The sequence below is a fragment of the Parambassis ranga genome, chromosome 21 (assembly GCF_900634625.1).
Source record: "Parambassis ranga chromosome 21, fParRan2.1, whole genome shotgun sequence".
In the NCBI taxonomy this organism is placed as follows: domain Eukaryota; kingdom Metazoa; phylum Chordata; class Actinopteri; family Ambassidae; genus Parambassis; species Parambassis ranga.
This window is the reverse complement of record NC_041041.1, coordinates 13983023-14004812: the sequence shown is the minus strand read 5'-3', so window position 1 is coordinate 14004812 and position 21790 is coordinate 13983023. Positions and strand designations below refer to the sequence as shown.

The following is a 21790-nucleotide window of genomic DNA, read 5'->3' as shown; positions in this document are numbered from 1 at the left end:
ATGGGAGAGTTTTCTTCACCAAGTATTCATGAGAGAAAATGTCGACTTTTGAGTGGAAGTCAACCAAAATCAGCCCCTGTCGGCCGACGGCGGTATTGTATGGCACCTAAAGCCACTTCCGCATCGGCCTCATGTTTCAGCGTTCAGCCACAGCTCGTATATAAAAGACTGGTTGCCGCTCAGTCCCAGCAGCAGCCATTATCAGGCAGCGTCTGGCAGACGGAGCAGGGCGTGACTGATGACGTCTTCACGCGCCGGCGTGTTCTAGACACTCCGTGTTTTCTCTGGGCTCGCGGTGACGTAGCGCGTGCAGTTTAGCCCAGCAGCCCCAGGGAGACGCAGGGCTGAGCCTCCGCGTGCTGCTGTCCCGATGGAGACATTAGCGTGGTTCCTAGAGGAATAACGGTACCTCACAGAGATATAGTGTTGTTGTAGGATATTCTGCGTGGTGTAGGAGAGGCAGGCTGAAGGAGGCGGTGGCTGTCACGAAGAGAGAGACAGTGGGAGAGAGAGGGGGAGCGTGTATTCCAGAGAAGCCGCTTTCAAAACAAATCCACTGTCACTCCAAACCGGTGGACAGACGGCCACACTGCTGACTAATTAGGCGAAAGGCTCGGACGGTAGGTCCATAGCTTTGGCTCGTCCTAACAACTTGTGCCTTGGCTAACTCTATGTCCAAACTTGACCATAATAGGACATGTGTCACCGAAATACCCAAATGATGTTAACTGTAGTCTTACGCACTTGAATAGCACAGCACCTGCGCCTCTAAAAGTGCATCTGTGTACAGGCTTGTATAGGCCCACTGTCATGTCAGCAGCAGTTGCCAGATACCAGAAATAACACAGTAATAATACTTGTGTGAGCGCATGGATGTTTCCCGAGGGGACACAGAAAGTTATGTTTAGTTAATTTACCTCAGTTTGGAAGCTCCTATCTGCAGTCCACTAATGGAATGGATATGCTGGCTGTAAGTGAACTAATGGGTGTTTATTTTAACTATTCATGTGAGGATAATTTGCATAATGTTAGATTCATTAATGATTTAGTGAGACCACCTGATCGCTTTTGTTTTCTCTTCAGTGTGTTTTTTGAATTTACTGTAATTTAACTTCACTGCCTTCTCACTCATAGTATTGATTTATGTTGCTTTATTGATCCAGCCAAGATCAAAGTAAATATTAGCATTTCATCACTCACTGTATATGTGATGATTGATGATGATGAATCATTTCTAAAACGTATTTGAAAAACAAGCAACTCTAGAACACAATTCAAGTTTACCTTAGTCACTCATACCAAAACAGAATCAGCTGTATGAAGCTCTTGTCAGGTGTATGATAAGAGCTTCACAGATTTCTGTGTTATGTGACTGAACTGTTGCTCACTTGTGTGCAGATAAAATAAACAACATGAAGCCGTTTCTTTTCCTTTTATGGATTTTGGGAAATACTGCACATACCAAGGTTTTTTCCCCTCCTTCTGTCATGGTGGACACTCATTACAGAAATTCAGAATGTGAGCGCATTAAAAATGTGGGTGGGTGGTGAAAAAAAAAGTGTATTACTATATTATGAAATATGATATAATAATATGAAGTAATTGCAATTTCCTGTGATTTTAACAGGTTGTTAAACACCTATTTTACCAACAGAAGTAAACACCTAATGACTATTTCAGAGACAGATTCAACAAAAACTCATTTATTTTAAAAACAGTGACAAAAAATATCGACCTCAAATATAGATGGAGATGGAGAACCAATATAAGTGAGCTTTAAAATATATATATCATCAATGAAATAACATCAGCATATGTTGATTTAACACAGTGGTCTTCTCATCATCTGAGTTTCAAAAAGTTGTTGGGCTATGAACTAAACTCTGTCCCACCCTGATATAACGGTAGCTACGCCTATGGGTACATGTTAAAAAGTGCTTTTTATTTTTGTTTTAGGAAGGTGTTTTGAAGAGTGCCAGGAGGCAACATGGTAGACTACTATAGCATCCTGGGAGTGTCCAAAACAGCCACTCAGGAGGACATTAAGAAGGCGTGAGTAGCCTGACTGTTACAGATGATATTCATACAAAGAAAAAGTAATAAATAAACCATAGTACATTTCTGTTAAATTGCAAAGGCAAATTCTGAATAGTCAGCTTAAACACATGTGAATAGGAGCTTGAAAAATAAAATGCCGGTCGCTTTCTTCGTTAGTAAGGTGTCCTTTATTATGTGTTAATGCACACTCTACATACTGTATATAGTAGTATACTTGTATGTATTTGTTTGTTTTTGTGTGTCCAGGTACAGGAAACTGGCCTTAAAATGGCACCCAGACAAAAATCCAGAAAATAAGGAGGAAGCAGAGAGGAAGTTCAAAGAACTGGCTGAGGCCTATGAAGTCTTGTCTGACAGTAAGCCTTTTCCACAAAATACACTTCATATGTTGGATGTTTGAATGGGTAAAAAGAAAGGACATGAATTAATGCCTGTGACTTTTACTCTTTAATAGCGAGTAAACGTGACGCATATGACAGATATGGAAATGATAGAATGCCACACACAGGTGAATTCAAACTTTCTTTACAAATGGTTTCATCCATAATAATAGAAGTTAGGAAAAAGCTACAACTCTGCTCTGTTGTCCTTTTTGATTTTCCAGGTTCCTCCAGCTCGGACTTTTCAGATTTCCCAGGATTCACCTTCACATTCCGCAGCCCAGACGAAGTGTTTAGCGAGTTTTTTGGTGGACAGGATCCGTTTGGTAGCTTTTTTGGTAAGTCATACATGACATGCAGTTTAACGTTAGTAAACGTTAGTTCAAGCGCACTCATGTGTGTGAAATGTGATTGAGGTCTGCTGATGAGTTCATTTGATTGTTAGCTTGTGTGTGCCTCTCCGTTAATTTGACAGAATGCTTTTCAGTAACAAAAGGTAAGATGTTCATTCAGACATGAGGCCGACCATTCAGCCCTTTTATGGTGTCAGATTAAGTGTTATTATAATGGATGGTTAAAGGAACAATATGATAATAATTCAGATTAGGATTTTCCTGCATGTGATTCCATTTCTCTTATATCATGTTCCCATTCAGAGGTCCTGACATGTCTCTTATTCTCTCATTAAGATGATTTCTCATCGTTTGGAGGCCCGTCTTCTCGTCTGGGCCCCAGTCGATTCTTCTCCTTTCCTTCATCAGGAGGTAAACTGAAAAATGTTGATCTTGTAGAGATCTTGTAGATGTCTGATAAGAAATGTTCACATTTTATATTTTATGAACACAGCTTTAATGGTGATTTGTTTGACTCTAACACCACACTTACAGTTTCAGTTAAAATTAGGGTGAGGTTCTGTAAAAATACACCAGATTAACTCTCCTCTTCTACCTATCTGCAGTCGAATTCACGTCTTTCTCTTCTTCCTTCGGTGGTCTGGATGGGATGGACAGAATGGGTGGAGGGACAAGCAACTTCAAATCCGTTTCTACCTCCACTCGCATCATAAATGGCAAACGCACCACCACCAAGAAGTATGTCATGTCTTCCTCACATCAGACGAAGTGAAAGTAAAATTTCATAAAATGTAGCGTGCCAATAATGAGAAGCATTGACAAACACACATAAGCACACACACAACAATCACAATTTATTTATTTTTTTGGTCCAGTTTTTCGATGCTACCACTCATCTTTGTATTGGTCTGCAGGATAAAGGAGAACGGGCAGGAAAGGATCGAGATTGAGGAGGATGGGGTTTTAAAGAGTATTCTCATTAATGGTAAGAACACACACCTATTGCATGGTAGATAGAATTTTGAGGACATATAAAACCTGTAACAACATGTTTATCTTCGCGTGTGTTGCTTCCAGGCGTGGAAGATGAAATGGCCCTTGCTCTGGAGCTCAGCCGAAGAGAGGGTCAGCCCTCTCAGATGCCACAAATCCAAAACAGACCACCTGCCGAGTCTGACAGATCCCGCTCCAGCCCTCATTCTTCAGCCACACATCGGTCATTCAGCTCTGCGCCCTTCTACAACTATGCCGCAAACAGCAGTGAAGATGATGAGAATGATGAAGAACTGCAGATGGCTCTGGCATGCAGCCTGTCCGAAATGGAAGCCCAGCAGAGGGCTGCTGCTACCGACTTCATATCAGGTGCTCTGGGCAGGGGTAGAGCTGCCAAAACTGGGGGCCATAGAGAAGGCTTAAACATTCCTAACAGTGAAAAAGTCACAGTTGGGGAGAAAGCTGAAGAGTTTAAAATGGGGTCAGTGCCTGGAGACAAAGGGGAAACAGAGGGAGGTAGAACCAGAGAGTCAGGCTGCTCTCCTGAGTCACCATCACCTGCCATCAAAAGCAGTGCAATAAGCAATGGTGATGGCAGCGTGAAAAAGAAAAAGAAGTGCGGGTGTGTTGTGTGCTAATGCAGTGCCTTTTTTATACTTACCTCAGTGTTCAGCCAGATTCTGATGTTTACGCTTAAATCTGTGTGTGTGACAGTGACTGATGACAAGACAGTGAAGGAGTCTAAGTGGAACAACGTTTAACCCCATTTGTGATTATCTTGCTGGCTTTTAGTGGTGATGGCCAACCTAGATGTTTCCACAAAGTTTACTTTTTTATGCATGCAAAGCAATACAGAAGGTTGTTAAGCTCAATAGAATGAAAAATAGTCAAAGAGGGGGCTCAGGTGGAGATTTAGTGAAGTGGTGTGAGCAGGGTCTTCAGTGCAGTGTTAGGGCTGGTAAGCATAATGGCTGGGTTTTGTGTGTGTTTGCATGGTTTTTTGTGTGTACCTGTGTGTCTATGGGGCAATTGAGAGTTGGCCATAGAATTTTCTCATTCAGACTGTTTGGCAAAGGTAACGTATCACACAGGCCACAGAACTTTCTCTGGGGATGTTTATAATGACCTAAAAAGTACTTTGATTAGAAAAGACTTCATTTACTGGTCCACTCAAGATTATTTCTAAAATATGTGAAGTAGAAAGTAGGTGAAGCACAGACATCTACAATGTTTTGGAAACTTCTCAGTCTGAGGTTTTCCAACATTTTGTTACTGCAAAGCTGCAGTAGTGAGGAGCTTATAGTAATGTATCAACAATTATGGTATTCCTACAAAGTTTACCACAAAAATTCCATTTGCCCCTCCAGATTATTACGATGTGATGTACAGAGTTTTGGAGCTATCAGCTGTCCAGTATAAAATAGAACTGATGTCATTCAAAGTACCAAAAAAATACAGCTGATGTTTGCTTTTGTCAGAGAGGATCAGTTTTATTGATGAGAAGTTCCATGTAGGAACTGTAATAACAGTATTTTCTAATAACAGTATGACAGATAATCTGGATGGATAACTAGCACTGTCTAAAATTTTGTCTCTTGTTGGCTATAATGCACTTTTTGCTATAATACACTTACTCATACTGTAAATTGCAGTTTGGGGACAGCACTTTACAAATGTAGAAGGACAACACAGTGCCAAATGTGGACACTGTTTTCTCTGACAATTATGACTAATCATTTAAATCTTTTCGTGCCTTTACACATTTAAACACTTACAGGTTTACAATACACACATAGTCTCATCGCAGAAGTTGAACAGTGTTTTAGATCCTCTATTATTTATCTCCAACAGATGAATTTCAGACTTGGAATTAAAACACTAAAAATCATTTATAATGATAAATGTAGGAATACATGGATCAAGTTTCTCGTCTAATGTCCTGGCCTTTATTATAAATAGAATAAACAAACCTCTGAGCTCCACAGCTGCTAAAGGTGTAGGTGTTGGTATGAAGTGTGTGTGTGTGTAAGAGAGAGAGTTTAGCTTCCATGGTGTACCTGGATGAACCTAATCTTGCCTTGTTGCAGACCACCAGTGAAGTTGTGTTATTAGTTGTACACTAATATCTGTTTTAAATGTGATAACTGCTGTTTCTTTGAGGATAAAGCAGAAAGTATGTTGGTGCCAAAGCATAAAGTAATGTCCAATGTAGTGATATGTGAGGTACCAGCCTTTAAAGACATGCCTGTCTTCATACGTACATGTTTACAGGTAGGATCCATTTTGCCGCGTCTTGTTTTTACGTCGCTTATACAGCACAATGTGTTTTTGTTGGGTCACAGTTTACACAAAGTGCCGCATATTTTTCACAAGTGCTTCATCCGTTTTACGCTGCATGAGTCTTGCTTTAATGAATCACTTGTAAAAATAAAGCACAACCCAAACAAACTATTTGTCTTTCCTCCTCTCCAAACTCTGTCTGCTGAGGAGGGAAAGAGAGTGAAAGGCAGATTATTTCCTAAATATATCAGTGTGTATTATTTGTACTAAATCAAAGTGCCATGTGTTAATGCATTTTTTTCAGACTGTCAAAAGGTAAATATTAAATAAAGATTGAGCCAAAAGATGAGTTGGTATATGTTATTTTTTTTGAGAATATGACAGTGATATTTTGTTAATATCTATTAAGATTGTTGGGACTGAATTTCATGGTTTTGTCTTACACTTCCTGCTTCCTGTTTCAGACTCAGACTTCGAGGCCTTCACAAGCTAACCTGATTGGCTCATGCTGCTCTCTGCCCTAGCCCTGCCCTGAGGTAAAGCACCAGTGTGAAATCTGACTTAGGTATCCTGAAAGTTGTTCAGTCCTGCTCCGTAGACTCCTCGTAGATCAGATCAGATGTGAGTGTAACACGTCTTTGTGCGTCTGTTCTTACAGGTCAAAGGTCAATTCCCCACGATGCACTTTTCTCTCTCTGCCCACCATGGCTTCTACCTGCTGAATGACACTGATAAAGAGATGTGTATTTAATATGTATGTGCGAGTGTGAGTATGTAGCTCAATGTGCAGCAAAATGACTGGAAACTTTGTATTTTTAAACATAAAGAAATAGTTCTAACCCTCTCTGCATTACATACAAATACTGATTTTAAACACAAAAAATATTGTACTCAGAAAAAAGTAATCTGATGATAATGATAAAAGAATTGGAAAAGGTTAAAGCAGAGAAAATAAAGAATCTCCTGCTGACTACCTCTCTGTGGTAGTTTTTTATTGCAATAAGAAAATTCTGTATTATATGAAACAAAATAATTGGAGGAAGAAAATCTCAGAAAAAGCACTCGAATGGTTGGTTTTCTGCTGCATCACATCACAAATTTATTTAGATCAAGTCAAAAATACATTTTTATAGATATTTTCTATTTGTCTGCTACATGAAGTAAACACAATCATCAGGATGGAATTATTTACATTAATCACAGGGTGGTACACATGAGCGAGATGGAAAAAAGAATGCAACCAGAGTTCTTTGTGTGCAGAAAGCGAAGGAGGACTCGATGTACAATTTATGGTCAAAAAACAGGATTCATTACAAAGGGACCAGTGCTGAAAGTGCAAAGATGAAGGCTTACAAAAAAGAAACTTCAGAAGTCAACGAACACTAGACAGCAGTACACATTATTCTGCTGGACACAACACACCACATTCAGAGTTACAATGGAGCGAATCCTCTCTGCCTCAGTGAAATCCATGTGGTTTTTTATGTGTTTAAAGGGGGATTTTGACATTGGCCCAATTAACATTCATCAGAGAGTCACAGCAAACCCTCATTACATTACATTATGTGGTGATGATCATTTGAGGTAATCAGGGAAAGGCAAAAACTAGATAAATGAAGTATGTTCTATCCTGTGTGACTGTAGGACAACAAAACAAATACCTCTTTGTTCGATAGTCAGGACAAGAAGAGTGTGGGAATTTTACCTAGATTCACACAGGCACAGTTATCTGAATGTCATACCTTATGGAAATCCATCCACAGGTCTCTAAACAGAAATGTCATAAAGCAAAGACCGAGTTCAAATTTGTGCCAAATGATAAGGAAATGCGATCACTTTCATAAACTGAATCTCCAAAATAGTTTAAAAACCTCAGAGAATGAGTAGATGAAAAAATACTGCAGGTTGCACTTAGAGCAGTAACAGCTCTCAGTGTGGCAGGTTCTTATATTAATGGACAGAACGACCAGATCATACAAGTGTGTCCTTTGGAGTGGATATTCTGTGTGTGTCATCAGTGTGTCCCTCAGCTGCTGCTTCTCACTGTGGCAGGGCTTTTAAGATGGCGTTCACCTCCTCTGCTACTGCTGTCAGAGCAAACTCAAACTGGTCCTAATGAGGAAGAGCGCGAGCAAGACGGACAGAGAGAGAGAGAGAGAGAGAGAGAGAGGGAGAGACAGAGAGACACTTGGGTTGGACTCTGGATGTAAATTAATGCAAAGTCACTCTCACACACACACAAAAAACAGATTTATTTTGTACCTTGGTGCGGACCAGGCCTGGTCTCTGGTCTCTGATGTGCTCCAGTGCGGCTGCAATGTCAATCTCCTTCACTCCTAATAATGACAACAACACAAACACATCACTAAAAAAGATTCAGTTCACTTCTAATAGAGGTTTTGAAGGTATATAATCTTGGAGTGGCAATATCAATAGTTTTACTATCCTTTGCATTATATTACATTACAATATGTTCTGAGCTGAATTTACATTTTATAAAAAATTAGGTCAATTTTTTTTTACCTAATAAAATGGGTACTAAAGTGAAAGTCATATATATATGCATGTCTTTTCCTAATGACAGAAAAAAATAGAACTGGGATATTTAATTTATATTATTTAGTTTGAAACAAAGACAATTTTATTTAGTGTGTAAAGTTTCTCAGTACATCCATCAATGAGTAATAAGTGTCCAATAAGTAAAATTCTTTAACTATGTTGTACCTATAGCCCCCTCTGGTGTTCATGATAGGCAACATGCAGGTCAGCCCTCACAATACGTTGACTTTACAAAGAGCTTCATTATGACTTTTTATTGTGCAGTATGTGTGTGTGTGAATGACTTACCTTTGGCCATGCGGTTCAGCACCATGTCAATGAGGATGTACGTGCCAGCTCTGCCAGTGCCATCACTGTGGGAGTGAGAGATGTAAGGAGACCCTTCAGTTTCACAAGATTGACAAACCAGTGATCAATCTAAACATTTAGCCATCATTTTTTGTTTTGTTTTGTTTTGTTTTTACCTGCAGTGAACAATGATGGGGCAGGATCGACCTCTGTAACATTTATTCACCTTCCTGAAAAGTAGGAATAAGGGGACAGCCGAAAGAGGGGGGAGAACAAGGGACAGAAAAATAATTCATTTTAAAATATTTATTTCAATATTTGTTCACTAATATAATAAATATATCGAAATAACTCCCACTTCCACTCCCAATGCATAAAAAAGGTATGAGAAGTAGCTTTAGTTTTTTTTAAATCAAAGACAATGCAATAAAAAAAGCAATAAGTTAGAACAGATGGAAATGTGTTTAAATGACAGATAAAAACAACAGTAAGAGGAATGAAGGGAAAAATGACGAGACAAGAATAACAGAAACTGCATGAGGAGGAGACAGTGAGATGGAAAAACAGGATAGAATAGGTGGTGAGTAAGCCACAGATTCACTGTCCCTCTTGCAGCAGCCAGTCACACCTGCCAATGCTCATTTTTGTGACTATGCAACTGGAGCCAGAGTACTAGCTGCAAACCACAAAAATGACACTGGGAGATGTTAAATTGCAAACCTATCAACCTGCACACTGGGAGAGAGGGAGAGGATGGTGGGAAAGGCATGGAATGATCAGCTCATTTAGTTATACACAGTGATTAGTGACAGGGAAGATTTGAAACAAAGAAAAGAGACGGATGTGATGAAGATGAGTAAAACCCACTGAGTCACTAACAGACCACAAAAATAACCCAATTATGTCTCACTTCTTGAAATAAATGTGTAGAACCAGACTGATTAGTTTAGTTATTAGTTTTTTTCAGAGCATAATGCAGGAAAAGATGCTTGGGGCCACCAAAAAAAAGTCATCCAGTATAAAGTGTGTGTAATTTCTTACCTGCGGAAGTCAAGCAGTGGTCGAGTGGAGGTGGGGATGCCGTCAGCTGGCCAACTCAGCAGGTGAAACTGCGACAAGGTTCTTGTCTCCTGCGTCTGGACATTCTTTAGGTAGAAGCTGCGCACCAGGAAGTCCTTACACCAGATGTGCTCTGACACCAGGTTCACCTGATGCAGAAAAGGGAGGAAAGACACACAGAGAAATGTTTTCCTCTTATTCTGAACCGAATTATGGCAACAACAGGGCTAATGCTGGAAATCATGTCACTGTTTGTTCTGTGTGTGTGTGTAGTTAAAGTTTATGGGCTATAACAGGAAATGAACCTCGTAGATGTGATAGAGTGATGAGCCCTCATCAGGCCAGTATCGCTCGCACTGCTTCTCCCCATCCTCCACCAGCGCTGTCATCATCACTATCACTGTGCAGCCGTTCTCCCACACCATCTGCGAGACAAACAGAAAACACACACACACTTGTTTGATTGTCACATTCTGGGATATACAGGGTGGCTGCAGAATAAATGAATGAGCACACATCATTGTGTCATTGCTGTTTATCATTCAATAGAAAGCAAATTCACTGACCTGCCAGAAATCAGTGACGGTGTGAGGCAGAGGACCCTGGGTGGCAATGTAAGATGGCTGTCGAGGATCATGATCAAACTGTCGAAGAGACAGAAGAAGAGTCACAGCATCATGAGTTACAAGAAGCAAATCAACACAAATCTGGATATCTATAGTCAATATTGATTCAAGTAACCACAGCATTTATTATGACTTACATCACCTACTGTAAATGAATTTTGAGTTTCTTACAATGATGCTGGCATTGATGTAATCTTGTTTATTGGGGTTTACTTCAGTCTTCAGCTTCACTCGCGTGTGATCATCTGGAATGGAAAGTATTTGTCTGTGATACCTTTGTCTGTGAAATCTGTTTAAATTCTAGACGTTTTAACTGTAATTGATAAACTAACAGGGAAGGGATTCAGCCTGTCTGTTTTTGTCCATGTTGCTTGGGAGTTGAGCCACGGCCACTGAACTGGGTTCAGCCTGGTAGGAACACAAAGCCTTCCACTCCTTCTGAAGCCGGTCCTTATTACGCAGGTGATCCTCCATGTAAGCCTGTGGAGGATAATAAAGATTTGTTTTGGGTTGGAGAATCTGTTACTGCAGTTGGATGTACATATTTTAATTGTGTCTTTTGCTCACTAGTATCATGTGACCGGTAGAGATGTCCATATTGGACTGGGCTGGCTCCTCACTCCAGGATGGGGTGGAGCTATGGGTGGAGGATGGGCTGTGCTGGGGACCGTCGCTGAATTGGGAGGAGACACTGCTGACGCGAGACGTGTCCGTGCCCCTGCGTCCGCCAGCGCCCGTGCCACCAGCGGACCCCGCCATGCTGCCACTCGCCCCAGCCACACAGTCCGGGCGGCAGAGGGAGGATTTGGACGCCATGTGCTGCCGACATAGCTCCTTGTGAGATACATTAGATGTGTGTTTTTACCATTCATGCTTCTCACACTTACACACTTACTCACTTTAAATTCCATACACATGAAGAAAGTACAAACATTAATTCCACCATCTCCTTAGGTTTCCTTACCTGGTAGTCAAAGTGTGTTTCTGCTCCTCCCTCTGGCCCCAGGCCCAGCTTGCCATTGGCTACTTGGTGAGCATAGTGCCGGAGACAAGCAAAAGCCATGGCCAATACCAGCACACCTCCTACAACCGCCATGGAAACAAGGGTGATAACTGTCCCACTGGAGCCCTGGGAAACCCTGGTTACCTGAGGGAGACCCCGTGCATCAGTCCTCTAGAAAAAAAAACACATCATATGGAGTGGAGAGTAAGGCATAGGAAGAGGTGAGGGAACACAAAGAAAACAGATCACATCCATTTTTCAACACAAGCTGAGCTCATCCAGGGAAAATGCCCTTCGACACTGCATTTCAAAGGTCATTCACTTCATTTTAACAACAGATTAGTGTCTCTGTGACAGCACCTGACAGCGACGTGTGCTCAATGAGCAGCTGAAGTTGAGTTTTAAAGACAGAGGTCTGAAATGTCAGGATGGTTTGCCACAGGAACACATTAAGAAGACAGGTGAGGCCACACATCAGTGCTGACCCAACTGCACCCATTATTCAATCCTATTTTTCAATGCCACAGACTATTACTATTTAGTGTATCCCTCCTAATCTCTGAAAGAAAAACACACAGCTTCACTAATAAAGAAAATAAACCATCCAGCCCTGAGAGAATAATTTGATTTTAAAGGTCAATTTTCAAGCAAATGAAGAGCTCAGCTGGAATGAAAGCATATTGATCTTATAACAGACATGTTCAAATACCATTTGACTTGATTTTGCCCAAGCTTTTATCATGTTTGACCCACAAACCTTTAACAGTGTTTATATGGCATGTTATTAATCACCTAAAATTGTATAAAGGATTTTGAACTTCTTGCCTAGTACCAAGTCAACAAATCATGCAACTGAATTAATCATAACTGCCAGGCACTTATGATGAGCCATCTGCCTACATCCGTAACACACACCGTACAATTCTGTGTATATATTTTTATTATTATTATTAATAATAATAATAATTATTAATAATGGGAATTTTGTCATTAATTGATTAAACAAAGGTGTGAGATGTTGGCGATGATTTAGAGGTCTTTGCTTGTGCTGTTTGTGTGAACAGCGAATAATGAGGTTAATGACACTCATGACTGTTGCCATAGCACCTGGGATCGGTGAGCCACAGCAGGGGTGGGGAGGTAGAGCGGATGAAACGCCATGGCAACAAGTGTAATGCTCGGCTGTCACAAAGTGTCACCTCATTGAATTTGTTCTGGCCACAAGGGTTTTACACACACACACACACACACACACACACACACAGCCATCACAGCAAACACAGCAGTGGTGGATAGGTAGTTATTCAACACTATAGGGCAAAAACACAGAAAGAAGATGGTGGTGGTCATAATGACACCTGCAAGTTGTCAAGCTAGGGCACATTCATCCTTAGATTACATTGAAAATGATAAGGAATGGCATTATCTCTGTTGCCTTGACAACAGCTCAATACAATAAGCTCTGTGTGTGTGTGTGTGTGTGTGTGTGTAAAAAGTCACCTCTCCCACACCAGTCTGTATGATCTTCAGGCCTGTCTCAGACTCCAGGAAGTTCTTTTCAGACACTGCAGATGCATAAATAACACAATTCATTATTATAAAAAATAAAGAAAGTAATTTGTTAGAGTCAATGAAGAAACTAGTGAAAATGACAGAATTAATGTGCCCACATATTTTACACTTTGTGTTGGATGTGTGGGTAGGTATTATTATGTGAGTGTGTGTGAGTCTCACAAGCTTTAGCAGCTACATCTGCAGCCGTCATGTTGTGCTCATTCTGCCGAATACGGAAAGTCAGCGCAGTTCCGACCACGCTGGCAACAGACACAAGGAGCATAATATTAGCATGTGGAAAAAAACAGCAGCTTTCTCAAACACACAACTGATTGAGGTGTTACCTGATGTTGATGAAGCTGCTAGTTGTCAAGTGTATTTTATCAGCTAATAGCTCCAACAGCTTGACTCCATCATACAGGCTCAGAGGACTACAAATGAAGAAAAATAATTATTATCCTCCATGTAAACACCATTTATTCAAAACAGCAGTTTATTTTACAGGAACAGCAAAGCAGCATTTCATGTATTAGGCTCTGTGCTGACCTCTGGTTGGTGACGATGTATCCATACTCTTCTTTGGCTCCTGTGCCCTCGACGAGTGGCAGCCCCTGCTCCTTAAAGCCGTGGTCAGCCTCAGCAGGAGCAGCCTGTGGAGGCTGGGAGGCAGATAGTGGGAGGCTGGCGTTCTTGGCTGGAGGTGTAGATTGGACTGAGACAGAGGAGGATGGGGCAGAAGGGGGACCAGGAACAGGAGCAGGCTTTTCTGGCTTGTTGGACACACTGTCAGTTTTTAACAGCTGCATCTAAAAGAATGATAGAAGACCTGTGAGTGTACAAAGATGTAAGAATAAGATGTAAGTATTCACTGCTTATAAAGATGTACCTCTTTGAGGGTGATGAGGTCTTTCTCAATCGGATCTATGTTGACAGAGACAGATAAGAGTTAATGGGTGTAAACATATGACTTAAAGTCTTTTATTTCTTAACAGCTGTGGTACTGTGCCTGTTTTTTCTTGGGCCTGCAGCAGCTGCAATATGAGGGCGAGCTTGTAGAGCTGCTCCTGGCTGAGTTCTCGGGGGTCAACTTTGTACTTCTGCAAGACTCCTGACATCCTCTGGAGCAAGCCATCTAACACAGAACATGAAGGTTAACCAATATTTTGTGCTATTTGCTGTGTTGTATTGTACTGGAACTATGTAGTAGATTGAATGCTCACCACTGTTTCCAGACACAGTACTTATATACTGGGGAACCTCCTTATTCTTCAGCGCTTGTTGCCTGCCAGCAGTGCCAAGTCTCTCCTCTAGGGTGTAGTCTTCCACATAGTCCACTGGTATCTCCAACTCCAAGTCCTCATAATAAGGCAGAGCTGCTCGTACCACAGTAGCAGGAAAGAGAGTAATTAGGATGATTGTCTAAGACTTGCCCTAACCCTAACCCTTGTCCTTCTGTTCCTGTTTACCTGCCGGAGCCATTGAAGCAGCTCCTCTATGGCGATACGATGGCTGCTCAGACGCCAAGTACAAAGATAGAGCTTCCTGTAGGAGCTGCCTGTCACGCTCTCGCTCTCTCTGGTTAGCCTGAGATCGTGAAGAGTGTCTGGCATAACCCCCTCCTGCACCCAGGAGAGATCTCTCCACTTCATCTTGGTACCGATGCTGTGATTTATAGAGTGTCACCATGTGCAGTATTACAAAATGATACACATTAGCTTCTTTAATAACTTGTTTTTTCTGCGTGTGTGTTTATGTATACCTGGTGGTATGTGTATGGATCCACTGAGGCTGTTTGCATTCGCAGCTGTGACTGAGGAGGCTCAACTATCATGTAGTCCACATATTTGCCCCCAGGAGATGTGGATCCTGTTTTTGGACGTTGGTGGTTGGGGTTGTGCTGTTTGGACCTGGCAACCAGAGAAGACACAGAAGAAGGAGAGGTTGGAAAGGAAATGAAGCATCTGACTTTGTCATTTTAACTGGTGTGTGTAAAGAAAGTACTTACTGAGACAAATGAGAGGAGGAGGAGCTTGGCTTGGAGGGAAGGGTGGTATGGGGAACTCTCTTAAGCTCCTTAGATAAAATATACTGGGTGATGTCATCCTGCCATGACAGCCCTGTGTGCGCACACATACAATTCAATGTGTTCAAAAGCTCATGGTATGAATGGATTTCTGCCTTTCCCGCTTGATGTTTTGAATGTTCTGTCTCACCTTGTAGCATGAGCTGTTTGAGGACTTCCTGCATCCTCTTCAGTACAGGAACAGTCACCTGGTACTGTACCTGGTCCTGCTTAGAACTCCGACATTGACCAAACAAGCCATCTATAATAACGACAGATATTTAGGGATTAACTGTTAAGTAGCAGTGAAAGAGAAGATGTACAAATTAGTTGAAATCCATGTACCGGTAGTTGTTTCAGTTTCAAGGAATGTCTGCTGCAACAGCAAGTAAAGAATGTTTTCTCAAGTATCAGATTGCATTTTTATTTCCGTGTGATTTTTAGCTGAAACAGAATACATTTTATTCATTAACACTTTGATGACGCTGCCTTTGAGGCACAGCGCTGTGTAATAACTGTAATTCTGGTAGCCCACACCACAGTAGCCTGCAGGAGTGAGTCATAGTTTTAAAGTACAGCCCACACACTTATACTACTTGTCACAGTCCTTTTGACAAGGTTCTGCCACCGTCAGTGCAGAGTGTGTTCGTTTTTGGAAAAATGTTTCCAGTGTCCTTATATAGAAGTTGCTAACACGGAGAGAGCCTCATGGCAACAGAAACAATAATAGCATTTTTTTAGTGCTACTATATTTTTTGTCCTCTTGTAATGATCACAAATGAATCATTTGTTTTGCATAAGCCCATGAGGAAATGCAGTCTGCCAGAATATCATGCGTCCAAACCTGAACCAGAAAAAAGCTGATGGATCATTCTAAGCTTAACAAAGCTGCTCTGCTTTCAGGTTGTTGTTGTTGTTCAGTACGTTTTTACAGTAGCTACAATGACAATATATTTATGTGTGAAACCTCAGTGGATTACAGTCTACATATTTCTGTGAGAAAAGATCGTTGGACTGATGTGTGAGAGGAATGAACAAAAAGCCAAGCAAACTATGTTTTTATATGGTGCACCGATGAGTCACCCCAGTTGCTACACCAGTGAAATCACACACAACCCAATCTGGCACAGTAAGATGATGAATTGTTATACTGAACAGATTAGAGAGGATTAACATGTTTTTATAGCCACAAAATTGAGTCTGAAACCTCTTAGTTGTGTAGGAGCAGGTGCATGTGCGTTGGGTCAGGTCAACAGGTCAAAACTGACATGAACAAGGACGTTGTGAGGCTACAAGATCTGGAGAGTTGAGATATAGACCCCACCCCACAGAAAGAGCCACAGAATATCTCCTACTCATACAATATATGAGTACATCCCGGTGATTGTAAAACTACTAATCAAGGTACAAAGTACAAAATCCCTTACATATTGTAGCCTGGCTATGTGGTGCCACTGGTTAAATACATAGCTCCGGTTATTCCTGGTGAACTGAGGGATGATGGAGTGAAGTGGGCCATGAGGAGGAAGGAGAGATGAATGAAGAGAATACAACAAACTGCATGGCTTGATGGGATTGGAACTATTTTGGGAGCTTGGGTTATTTCTGTAAATGTGCAGGGAACATAGAGTATTGAATTAGTGGGGGTACAGAAGATTCCAGCACATACACAACAAAATGCAAAATCTACAGTATATTCTACAGGGTTTAAAATTACACTGTTCAAACAAGCCAAACCATGAACAGCACAGCCTGCTCAGTCTAATTTTGCCTATGTTGTGGATTTCACCAACACGATGTGCAGGAGCTAAGGAACAAGATAAATAGTGCTGCTAGGATGTATAAACACAAGCCTTGTGAATAGCTGATGTGTTGCAGAAAAAAACGTATGTTGTTATGGGTTATTTACAGCAGACCCCTTGATCCTTCCTGAATGGTATAAATCCTACAACACATTGAATTTCAATCCACCACCGAGCCTCAGGAAGACAAGATCAGAGTGTTTACACTGCTGTAAACATAGAACTCAGGTAAAACAACAACACAAACTAGTCTGAGTTACCCTTTACAATACCTCAAACAGGCCGACAACAGCCAGGCCCCTTTTGCCTGAGAGAGTCTGATTTCAGTAAAAACTGCAGTCCTCGGCATGAAGTCCTGAAGGAATATGTGTCACTGCACACTCCATTACTCCAGCTAAATGTATGGAGAATGGCGACAGCTACTCCCTGGTAAACAGCCAATTCTATAACAGCCAGCCATACATCCTGTGACAGGGCCAAATAAAGTACCTCAAAGGAAGTGTGCAGTTAGTAAAACAGATCAGGTTATACGAGGCACAATCACTGGTTGCAGGCTTGAAGAATAAAATTCCAAAAAATGTTTAAGTTTACTGCATTTAACCACACCACCATGTAAATCCACTTGGTATCACTATATGGGTGCGTGAGTCAGAACTCATCAGAACTCAGCTGTGTATTCTTTACAGGGTGTCTGTGGAGACTGTGGTAGTTACAGTCTGTGTAAACAAATTATTAGTTGTCTTTACGTTCATTTTGCATGCCAGGTTCTCGTAGAGGCACAAAGGAAAAGAGAGAAATAGGCTCATTGTATCAATGCTGTGAGTGGTCATTTCTCCGTCCTCTGACACACGAATATCTGTCTGTCTGTCTGTCTGTCTGTCTGTCTGCTCCCGGGAAGCAAGCGCGCCGATCCATTTAGTATTCTGTCCAATGACTGCGCGTGTGCATAAGTGCAGTTTCCACCGAGAAGGACGTAAGTGTGTGTCAGTGACTCATCACTGTATTAGCACAACAACTGTGGGGGTGTCGACCTCACTGTGATGTCAGTGTTGCCATGGAGACAACAGATCCGGGGAGGGGCTTAGCTTAAAGATGAGGAAAAGGAGAGGGGCAGGTGATGGAGAGACACAGGCATACGGGGCTGAGAGAGGAAAAATCCCACGCTTGTGTATTTTCATACACAGTGTTTGTGGCAACATGTGTCCAGTGACATACAGAGAGTGCGTGTGTAACTCTGTGTGTGTGTGTGCTCAGCTGCAGGGTTAATAATGCTGCATTATGTGTGTGTCTTAAAAGTTTAAAGATCAAGTTCAGGAGAAAGATCATGTTTGATTGTGTGTTTGTGTGTGTGCATGTTGTACTCACCATCCGAGCAGAACTGATCCCTTGCGCACAGTTTTCTCTCAAACAGGCAACCTGAGATAGAAAGACAAAGAAAGGGCTAACAGGTTCTCAGAGTAAAGTCTTTCAGGGTGATTTCCATGGCAACCACTGCTTTAACTCATATATAGAGGGCAGAAACAAGACAAAGTGGGCTTAGTCATTATCATTAACCTGTAATGTTATGCACAGCAGTAACCAAAACACAAGCACCCTGTGTTTTATATTCTAATGCTACCTTTGTCAGAGCCCATGCACAATGTGCTTGTTATTTATGTATTTAATGATAACTTAGATAACTTAGATAACTTTTGCACATTTTCTTCCACTGCACAAATGCTATCTGTGTTTGCACAAATGTGATAAGCACAACTGAAGATAAACCCCCTCATCAGTGGCTACAGACTCAAGGTTCATGAGACTTGTCTACCACATAATGTAGTTACTGATAATTAAAGGGGCGCACATACTCTGTTGTCATTTGTACTTTTTTGATTATTTCTCCTTTGAATTGTTTCACTGTTTCATATTTTTAGGCTGGCGAGTAAGACCTTGGAGGGTGTGTCCATGTGGGAAGTAGCAGGTGGCTGGTAATAGATAAGAATTAAGCCCAGCAGAACATGCATGGCCACCTCTGTCTCTACCACTCTTACTGCCCAGGTTAACTGAAAAGAAAAACTATACATGTAGAGCAAAATTAAATGGTGTGAAACTCTGTGTGTCGAGAGTTAAACCCAGGTGACCATCTGGTTGGCTGAATCTGTGGTTTGAACATTTAACTTCAAGGGAGAGCAAGGACTCAAAACTATTTTTCAACCTTTAAATGAAATGACGCAGTGCCTGAGAGTGACTCACCGCTCAGAAACAACAGCCACTGCTAAGTTTTACCCATCTCTGAAATGCCTTCTCAAACTTTAGCTTTAGCAAACTTTTAAAACTATTTTTAAATACGTAATTAATCATTTTTTGGACTTTTTATGTATTTATTATTTATATTTATTCTATGCTGTAAATGTGTGTGTGTGTGTGTATGACATTTTCCGTCCTTTATTTTGTGCAGCCCAACTCAAACCAGACACTCTGCATTCCTCTATGTGTTTATATTGTTTTACTTATTGCTGACAATAAATTCTGTGTTTATATGTTTTACTTGCAGTACATGATTTTACTGTCTTATTTTACTTACTTTACTTTCTTCTTTCTTGTTATTTGGCACCAACTGCCAAATTAAATTCCTTCTTGCACAAACATGTTGCATGAAATTTGATTATGAGGGACTGAAAGAGACATCGTTACACCAGGATCATGAGGCATTGTGGGTAAATGCCATCTACTGAAGATTGCACTTCCACCCGAGGAAAAATAAACCTTTTTTTTATTTTCTAAATGCCTGAACAGAACACCTTCACATGTTTACACCATTACATCGGCAACATGATGGTATTCTTTCATAAACGTAGCACAGCACTCCCAATGAACGCCACACTACTTTCACTCTGTCATAGCAACAGGACATCTGCCCCTCAGGGAATGCTGTGTGTGTGTGTGTGTGTGTGTGCACGGACAGACAGTCGGACATATGAACAGAAGTGTGAGAGGACGGAGACTATAATGAAAGAATGAATGGACAAAAGAAAAGCAGGAGGGGTTGCTGGTTTTTCTTCATGGTCCTGAAATCTGAGGCACTGATGAGGTTTTTCATTGTTTATTGTTTGATTTTCTCTGAAATTAATGACATTCTGAATGCACACAGTTTGTTCTATGCTGCTTTAGAAGCTTACATTTCAACTGTAATCAGCTGTTTTTAAGCAGAATTTATAACCAAATGGATTGTAGGCTTGTTGAAGTTGATGGGGCAGCTCACTGTTTTTTTTGTTTGTTTTTAGTGAGTGAGATTGGCTATTTCTCCTATTTTCTCCTGCAGATGTCAGACAGACAGACAGCATATTTGAAGAGTGAAAAAAATGATGATGCAATTTAAATAATACAAGAGGAGTGACAGTTCACTTGTTGCATTTCTGGTTGATTTACGGATTGTGCCAGTCCAATGAATCAATCTACACAATAATCTAATCAATAAGTCAGCAGCTGCTTCTGCTGATGTTACGACCATTTCACCAGAGTGTTGAGACACATTTTAAGAAAGGTTTTGCTTTTTTTTATACAGTAAATTAGACAAATATCTGTTTTACGTTCCTTTAAATAACTATTAATGTTTTCATCTTTTATGTTTATTTTTATAATAATTTTGAATATAGACACACAGAGGAAGAGTGGGCATAAATAAAGAACTCCATCTAACATAACAGAGTGTTATACTGTTGTTGGCTGTCATGGTTCATCACTTCATAAACTGATCCTTTGCTTCACCTGAAACAAAACCCCTCATACAGACACAGATTTCTCCTCCAGCACTGTTCTCCATCTCTCTCCACTGCCTCCTCTGCCTAATCTCATTAGACCACCATCCTCTTTTTACAAGGATGCCTTGAAATGATACACACAGTGATACAGGACCACAGCAGAGGATAAAGTAGCCAACAGTGTAAAATCATCCTATGTAAAATTTCTGATGGACCACAAAAGCACCATAATCACCATCTTACCGTATTTCTCAGAAAGTCCCTGTTGGCACAGCACGGTCAGAAGGAGCAGAGCTCGCCATGGCTTGAGGTGTTGCATGATCCTCTGAAGCTCCACGGAGGAGAGACGGAGGGAGAGAGAAAGATGCGGCTTCCCTGTGCTTTCCCCCCTAATTTAAATCCCCATCGTGTTCAGACGAGCCGTGCAGTGTCGACAGCTCACAGTGAAGCCAAACACCGGAGAGGGAAAAATAAACTATACAGATAAGAAGAAAAGTGATTATTGTCAGTGAGCAGGCGGGGCGTGAGGATGGGGAGGAGGAGGAGGGACACATGAAACGTAGAAGCGACTGCGGAAATAACGCACAGCCAGGCTGCGGGAGCGGGGAGCTCTGCTGCGAGCAACCTGCAGCTACGTCAAGATAAACAGAGGAGGGAGGGGGCGTGAGGTGATGCGTTCATTTTATATTCCACCCATCTTTACACGTCACGGATCCATTATAAAGCTGCATGCACACAAAACGTGGAGACGTCAGACGTCTTGCACGTGTGCACAGGTGTTTATACAGCCTCACATTTTATCTATAGAAAAACTCAAAGCGTAAAGAATGGTGAGAACAGTTCCCTGTCAGTTCTTCTTTTCTCTGTTTCCTACAGAATTCATTTGGTGTAAAACATAATAACAACAATGTGCAGAGCAGTTAGCTAGCATAACAACAAATTAGCCAAAAAGCATTTCCAGAAGAACATGCGTTTGATTGCTGAATTTATTTAAAAGGTTGAAGAAATTGTCAAAATTGAAATTTAATAT

At 41.1% G+C, this 21790-nt stretch overlaps 2 protein-coding genes across 6 annotated transcripts; one reads left to right on the top strand and one right to left on the bottom strand.

Moving 5' to 3' along the window:
• Nucleotides 1-192: 192 nt before the first annotated feature.
• Nucleotides 193-7037, top strand: dnajb2 (DnaJ heat shock protein family (Hsp40) member B2). Of its 4 annotated transcripts, none has more exons than XR_003669365.1 (11): nt 195-620; nt 1957-2052; nt 2305-2414; nt 2513-2566; nt 2663-2776; nt 3128-3202; nt 3397-3529; nt 3706-3776; nt 3869-4153; nt 6529-6629; nt 6723-7037. XR_003669365.1 is itself a non-coding variant. In XM_028394078.1 (11 exons), exons 2-10 carry the CDS (start codon nt 1988-1990, stop codon nt 6555-6557), a joined length of 936 nt encoding a protein of 311 aa, XP_028249879.1. In that variant the 5' UTR covers nt 195-620; nt 1957-1987; the 3' UTR covers nt 6558-6600; nt 6723-7037. The 4 variants fall into 4 exon arrangements, 3 of the variants coding, with proteins under 3 accessions (XP_028249877.1, XP_028249879.1, XP_028249878.1); XM_028394078.1 differs by having other exon boundaries at nt 6529-6600; XM_028394076.1 differs by lacking the exons at nt 6529-6629; nt 6723-7037 and having other exon boundaries at nt 193-620; nt 3869-6410.
• A 101-nt stretch (nt 7038-7138) lies between these two features.
• Nucleotides 7139-21328, bottom strand: LOC114426119 (receptor-type tyrosine-protein phosphatase-like N). Of its 2 annotated transcripts, none has more exons than XM_028393295.1 (24): nt 21004-21328; nt 18383-18433; nt 15367-15477; nt 15159-15270; nt 14913-15060; nt 14620-14815; nt 14374-14526; nt 14160-14285; nt 14040-14074; nt 13700-13959; nt 13498-13584; nt 13334-13413; nt 13100-13164; nt 11561-11770; nt 11164-11430; nt 10929-11076; nt 10768-10841; nt 10537-10614; nt 10276-10395; nt 9953-10119; nt 9088-9141; nt 8912-8976; nt 8327-8400; nt 7139-8176 (listed from the first exon to the last, which is right to left on the bottom strand). In XM_028393295.1, exons 1-24 carry the CDS (start codon nt 21077-21079, stop codon nt 8105-8107), a joined length of 2829 nt encoding a protein of 942 aa, XP_028249096.1. In that variant the 5' UTR covers nt 21080-21328; the 3' UTR covers nt 7139-8104. The 2 variants fall into 2 exon arrangements, with proteins under 2 accessions (XP_028249096.1, XP_028249097.1); XM_028393296.1 differs by having other exon boundaries at nt 11164-11415.
• Nucleotides 21329-21790: the final 462 nt, after the last annotated feature.

What these genes read in the sequence shown, in the direction of transcription:
- LOC114426119 (XM_028393295.1), bottom strand. Translation starts at nt 21,079, where the DNA reads ATGCAACACCTCAAGCCATGGCGAGCTCTGCTCCTTCTGACCGTGCTG. An exon ending in ACCTCATCACCCTCAAAGAG is followed by an intron (nt 13,960 to 14,039) that starts GTACATCTTTAT and finishes TCATTCTTTTAG; the next exon opens with ATGCAGCTGTTAAAAACTGA. An exon ending in ACAGGCTGAATCCCTTCCCT is followed by an intron (nt 10,842 to 10,928) that starts GTTAGTTTATCA and finishes TTTCCATTCCAG; the next exon opens with ATGATCACACGCGAGTGAAG.
- dnajb2 (XM_028394076.1), top strand. Translation starts at nt 1,988, where the DNA reads ATGGTAGACTACTATAGCATCCTGGGAGTGTCCAAAACAGCCACTCAG. An exon ending in CTATGAAGTCTTGTCTGACA is followed by an intron (nt 2,415 to 2,512) that starts GTAAGCCTTTTC and finishes ACTCTTTAATAG; the next exon opens with CGAGTAAACGTGACGCATAT. An exon ending in AAAGAGTATTCTCATTAATG is followed by an intron (nt 3,777 to 3,868) that starts GTAAGAACACAC and finishes TGTTGCTTCCAG; the next exon opens with GCGTGGAAGATGAAATGGCC.